Raw genomic sequence first — 6,079 nt, 5'->3', positions numbered from 1 at the left:
GTCAGTACCGCTCCCGCCCCGCCCGCGCCCGCGCCCGCGCCTTCGCGGTCGGTCGTCCGCCTCCCCACCCGGGCGTGCGGAGCACCCCTGCCCACAGTCAGCCTTCTGACGGCCCCAGCCCCGCAGCCTCCACGGCCGCAGTAGGGGCATGGGGGAGCCGAGGCATCGGAGGACAGGGAGGTCTCTTCCTGAGGACCTCGAGCCTCGCGCCTCCCACCGTGACGAGTGTCAGCAGTGAAGGGGTTAAGCTCCGCCGGGGAGCCTGGGGTTCCAGACTTGGGGGCGGATCCTGGTGCTTCCTCCCTCCAGACCCGGGGTGCTGCTGCAGCTGCGGCAGGTGAGGGGCTTGGAGCCCTGCGAGGGGGATGTGGCAGGAGGGGAGGGAGGTGCCCGTCCCTGGCCGGTGTGGCTGAATTGTCCTCAGGATAAGGAGGTGGGGAAGGAAGGCCAGGAGGCACTCTGAGCGGGTGAGTAGAGGGAGGGCGAGGTCCAGCTGCGGACCCAGTGCAGGCCATGGAGGCGGCCCGTTGTGGAGCCTCCCGCCAGCAGCACCTGGAATAGGGTGGACGGGCGATGGCGTTTGGGCACAGAGGTTCTGGGCCTCCAAGCTGATGGCCGTTGGAAGATACTCTGTGGCTATAGGAAGGAAGCTGTGGCCCTCATCAAGGGTGACTACGAAACTTAGCCCAAAAGGAACTAGGCCTGCAGAAGTGACATTCTCTGCAGCCGCGGGCCAGGCCCTGTACGAGGGTCCCATCTGCGGGGACAGTTGGGTCTGTGTCCAAAGTGTCCTCAGCTGGGCAGAGTTGGAGAGGGGTCCATGGGCTCTGTACCCCAAGCAGAGGATGGATTGGAGGGGGGGACTCTGAGGCTGGTGGGTGGGTGGCTGGGGCCCCAGGATCAACTAGGTAGTTGGTAGGCCCCACGTTGCTGGAAAGGCCGGGAGCTGGAGGAGAGCTGGCACGTAGGAGGAAGGGTCAGAAGAACTCCTGAGGGCAGTGTTTCCTCTGAGGAGAACCTTGGGGGGTATAAGTATAGTGCATGGTTTGCACCTTCTGTCAAAGGACTGCTAGAAATAAGACAATAAACAAGTGAGTTGGGTAGGGTGTCCTGGCACAGGCAGGTTCTAGGGATCGGACAGGGGTTAGGATCCTGAGTTCTGCCCCAGTCCTCACCCTCAGCCTCCCTCCGGTGTGGGGCAGGATACCTGATTCCATCCACCCTGCTTTCCACCTGAGTCCTCAGGTGTAGGGGATGAGTCTTTTCCAGGCCACCTGTACCGTAAGGTTAGTGTGTACCCCAACATGGCCCAGTTCCAGGATGCATGGCCCCCTGTGCAACTGTCAGTCCTTCCCTGTCCCAGTCCCATCCTCATGGCACGACCAGGTATCTTTGTTTCCCCTGGAGGACAGCCGGTGTAGTCTGAGAAGATGCCACTGCCAGAAAACTTTGGCCTTAGCTTCTAGCCTTACACTGAGCCATCTGCAACCCAATAGGAGTGACCCTGGCTCCCAGCCTGACTCAGCTGAGCCTGGATCCTATGTGTAGGCAGCAGGTTACTCTGAGCTCTGGCCCAATCAAGCTGACCCCTGCCCTAGACCCCGAACACTGGATGGAGCTGATCCTGAGTACCAGCCTGCCTAAGCTGACTCTGGATCTTGCATACCAGCCAGAGGTGGCCCTGGGATTCAACTTGACCACGCTAACCCTGGATCCCACACACGAACCAGAGCTGATCCTGAGCCCCGGGCCAGCTGAACTGACCCTGGATTCCACATGCCATCCAGAGATGACCTTCCGTCCTGGCCCAGCTGAGCTTGCCCTGGATCCCAGACACCGGCCAGAGGAGACCCCAGCCCCCAGCCTGGCTGAGTTGACCTTGGAGCCTGTGCACTGCCGACCTGAGCTCATGGATGCTTGCGCCGACCTCATCAATGACCAGTGGCCCCGCAGCCGTGCCTCCCGCTTGCACTCCCTGGGCCAGTCCTCGGATGCCTTCCCCCTGTGCCTGTTGCTTCTGAGCCCCCGCCCCACATCTGAAGCAGCGCCCATCGTGGTGGGCCATGCTCGCCTGTCACGGGTGCTGGACCGGCCCCAGAGCCTCTTAGTAGAGACGGTGGTGGTGGCCCGGGCTCTGAGGGGCCGTGGCTTCGGCCGCCGCCTCATGGAGGGCCTGGAGGACTTTGCTCGGGCCCGGGGCTTTCGCCAGCTACACCTCACCACTCATGATCAGCTACACTTCTATGCCCACCTAGGCTACCACCTGGGAGAGCCTGTGCAGGGCCTGGTCTTCAGCAGGCAGCGACTGCCCACCAGCCTGCTCCGTGCCTTTCCTAGGGCTCCCACCTCCCGCCCACCCTGCATGGTTCCTAGCCTGACTACCCAAGCTGCCCCAAGGGGCCCCAAGGGGCCCCCATTGCCGCCACCCCCACCCCTGCCCCAGCCTTTGACCACTTTACCTCCACCTCCAGCAGGGCCCCTTCCACAAAGTCTGCTGGAGACACAATACCAGGACCTGAGGGGATGCCCCATATTCTGGATGGAAAAAGACATCTGAAGGCTACCTGAGATGAGGCACTGTCCTGGCTCACTGGACTGCTCAGGACAGTACCACCCCCAGCCCACTGGCTAGCTCAGCCCCTAGCCCCTGGGGCAGCTTTAGCCTGGGCGTGTTCCCTGGTTACCACCGGGACCAGGAGATGGTTCTGTAGTTCTGGCTCAGAGCCATCAGCATGGCTGAATAAAGACTTCTGTTGGGTGTGGCTGTGATAATTTATTTGTTGACCCCCACCCCACCCTCACTTCTCAGGTTCCCATCCCTGCAGAAGCCCCCGGTCCGATTTGGCCTTGGGCCTTTGATCTTTGACGGGTGACACCTGTCTTCTGCCTCTCTCACCCTGCTAAACTCAGGGAAGAGTGGTTCCCTTTGCTGTTCACTGGTTCCCTTCACTGAGCACCTTCTGTATGTCAGACCCTGGACTGGCATAGGCAGTGGGAAATTACAGACAGACTGGGGACCCATCCAAGAGGACAGACAGCCATTCAGGGGTAGGGTCTGTGTTGGAACAAGAACGTATAGAGGCCTCAGGAGCCCACTGCCCTCACTGCCCCTGGGGATCTGGGCAACCTCCTATAGGAGGTGATGTCACAGCCGAGACCCGAGTGCCGAGTAGGAATTAAGCCAGGCAAACGAGGAGGTGAGAGCTTAGTGTTCTTGGAGCAGGCAACAAGGTGGCAGAGGAAAGAAGGGGACTTGTGACAATTGTGGATGGAGATGTTTTGGAGGACACTGGTGCCTTGGCAGAGATGGAGAACCCTGGAGACCTACGGGACTCCTCGGGAACTCTGTTTTCTCCACCCCTATCCTGGTGGGGAGGAGCTGGGGAGCCTTCCTCGCTCTGTAGAAGGGATGGCCGTGGACTCAAGTTTATTCCCTCTCTCCTACAGGTTTCCATCTCAGTGGCATGATCATGCAGCTAGGCCCAGCCCTGGTGCTGGGGGTGGCCCTGTGCCTGGGGTGTGGCCAGTCCTTGCTGCAGGATCCTGAACGACCCTTCTCTGTGCTGTGGAATGTCCCCTCAGCACGCTGTAAGGCTCGCTTTGGAGTGCACCTACCACTCAGTGCCCTGGGCATTATAGCCAACCATGGCCAGCATTTCCATGGCCAAAATGTTACCATCTTTTACAAGAACCAGTTTGGCCTCTATCCCTACCTTGGGCCCAGGGGCACAGTTCACAATGGGGGCATCCCCCAGGCTGTGCCCCTAGATCGTCACCTGGCACAGGCCGCCCGCCAGATCCACCAGAGCTTAGGACCCAGGTTTGCTGGCCTGGCAGTGCTGGACTGGGAGGAGTGGTGTCCACTCTGGGCTGGAAACTGGGGCCGCCGTAAAGCTTACAAGGCAGCCTCCTGGGCTTGGGCCCAGCACATGTTCCCTGACCTAGACCCGCAGGAGCAGCTCCACAAAGCCCACACAGACTTTGAGCAGGCAGCCCGTGCTCTGATGGAGAGCACGCTACGGCTGGGCCAGGCGCTGCGGCCCCATGGGCTCTGGGGTTTCTATCGCTACCCCGCCTGTGGCAATGGTTGGCACCATACGGCTTCCAACTACACGGGCCGCTGCCACGCAGCCACCCTGGCCCGCAACGCCCAACTGCACTGGCTCTGGGCCGCCTCCAGCGCTCTCTTTCCAAGCATCTACCTCCCACCCAAGCTGCCACCTGCCTACCACCAGGCCTTTGTGCAACACCGCCTGCAGGAGGCCTTCCGTGTGGCCCTTGCTGGGGACCCACATCCTCTGCCTGTCCTGGCCTACGTCCGCCTCACACACCGGCACTCTGGGAATTTCCTGTCCCAGGTAAGTAGACACTGAGGTCTAGGGATCTGAATCGGACTTGGCCCTGTCCTAGGAATGTCTAAGGAGAAATCCTTGCCCAAGGGAATTTGCGGGGAAGGTCCTGACCTAAGGGCGCTGAGGGGAAGCCCCTGTCATGGAGCATCTGACAGAGAGGTACGGCTCTGCACTGGAAGATCTCAAGGGGCAGGGGTCTGAAGGCAACCCTGGTCTGAGGGGAGTCAGACTGAAAGGCCGGAGAAGCCTCAGTGCAAGGAGGCTCCGTGCAAAGGGCCCACTTCCACAGAATCAGACGTGCCGGTGACCTGGAGAGTCTGGACAATGGAGGTTCACCCAGAAGGACCTGGCAAGCCTGGGTCTGACTTAGCTCTTCACCTTCAGGATGACCTGGTGCAGACGATTGGTGTGAGTGCGGCACTGGGGGCCGCCGGCGTGGTGCTCTGGGGGGACCTGAGTTTCTCCAGCTCTGAGGTGATCATTCCACCGTCAGCCTGCCATACATCACACTGCTGGGGCCCGGGGGTGGGGGCTGGGGGAGAGGGCACATCCAGGGCACATGGAGGCCACGGAGCAGAGCATTTGACACACCTTTTCCTTCCTTCTCAGGAGGAGTGCTGGCGTCTCCATGACTACCTGCTGGGCACTCTGGGCCCATATGTGATCAATGTGACCAGGGCAACCATGGCCTGCAGTCGCCAGCAGTGCCATGGTCATGGGCGTTGTGCCCGGCAAAACCCAGGACAAAGGGAAGCCTTTCTGCACGTGCAGCCAGATGGCAGCCTTGGAACTTGGGAGTCCTTTAGCTGCCGCTGTTACCAGGGCTGGGCTGGCCCCACCTGCCAGGAGCCCAGACCTCGGGGCAGACCTAAGGAAGCAGCCTAAGGCCAGAAGTCTGCCCCCAGCTCTTCCTCGCCTCTCTTACCCCTGTCCCGGTCCGCTAGGAACTCCCACCTGCTCTGATCAGCTCACAGTCAACCTTCACAAGTTCTTTTGGGACCCCTGAAGGGGGCAAAGGGCCAGGGCGGGGGCGGGGAAAAAGCTTGTAAAAGGCGCTCTGAGATCATCTGACTCTTCAAAGACGCCAGTGCAGGGCTCTGTGCCCCCACCTCACAGACAGGTCACAGGAGACCCGTCCTGGGGCAGAGAGCCTCCGAAAAGACCTGGTTTAAGCTGTTGTCTGTACTCTGCTTTCATCATAAAGTCACTTTTCCTTCATTGCCTGATGGTTGGCTGTCCCCCCTATTCTGTTAAACGCCAGACTCTTCCACTGCGCGAATGAACTAACAAAAGGACCGTGGACCGCGGTCTTGCGGCATAGTCCTCCGCCCGGGGCGGGGAACCTCCGGGTTCACCCGCGGGCACAGGAGCCCGGCGCGGGCGGCGGGGTTCACGCAGAGCATTGTGGGTGCATAGTTCAAGCCGGAGCGGCGTCGCTTTGTGAGTCCCAACAGTGGACTACGATTTCCGTGGTGCTCTGCGCCCAGCCGCCGGGCCCGCAGCGGTGCGCGCAGCCCCCTGGGAGTAATAGTCTCGCCGAGGGCACGCGGATCCGGGCCGGGCCGCCGGGAACTCACCTTCCCAGCGACCCGCTTGGCAGGGCGGGGCGCCTCGCGAAGATGGTGGCACGCGCGGCGTGTGGCTCCCTCCGTCTGGCCAGGTCCCAGCGCCGAGCCCTGACCAGCGCTTCGCTGGCCTGGAGCCCTCGCCCCCCGGGCCCCTGACCC

At 61.4% G+C, this 6,079-nt stretch overlaps 3 protein-coding genes across 3 annotated transcripts in view; all 3 read left to right on the top strand.

The window, feature by feature from the left end:
* Nucleotides 1–5,338, top strand: Hyal3 (hyaluronoglucosaminidase 3; the record flags this gene model as incomplete). The annotated part of the gene is given in 4 exon segments (XM_005410254.2): nt 1–337; nt 3,448–4,358; nt 4,737–4,826; nt 4,962–5,338. Coding segments are annotated over 3 exon segments (1,260 nt in total). The 3' UTR covers nt 5,238–5,338.
* Nucleotides 344–2,762, top strand: Nat6 (N-acetyltransferase 6 (GCN5-related)). Its single transcript, XM_005410252.2, has one exon. It carries the CDS (start codon nt 1,541–1,543, stop codon nt 2,555–2,557), a length of 1,017 nt encoding a protein of 338 aa, XP_005410309.1. The 5' UTR covers nt 344–1,540; the 3' UTR covers nt 2,558–2,762.
* A 239-nt stretch (nt 5,339–5,577) lies between the features above and the next one.
* The window catches only part of Ifrd2 (interferon-related developmental regulator 2), a 5,578-nt gene continuing 5,076 nt past the window's right edge, over nt 5,578–6,079 (top strand). Inside the window, exons 1-2 of the mRNA XM_005410255.2 lie at nt 5,578–5,601; nt 5,884–6,079. Of these exons, the coding sequence (XP_005410312.2) occupies nt 5,578–5,601; nt 5,884–6,079 (220 nt within the window). The remainder of the gene's footprint in view (nt 5,602–5,883) is intronic.

This window comes from Chinchilla lanigera, unplaced genomic scaffold (assembly GCF_000276665.1).
Source record: "Chinchilla lanigera isolate Chin_1 unplaced genomic scaffold, ChiLan1.0 scaffold00131, whole genome shotgun sequence".
Lineage (NCBI taxonomy): Eukaryota > Metazoa > Chordata > Mammalia > Rodentia > Chinchillidae > Chinchilla > Chinchilla lanigera.
This window is presented reverse-complemented; position numbering and strand designations above follow the sequence as displayed.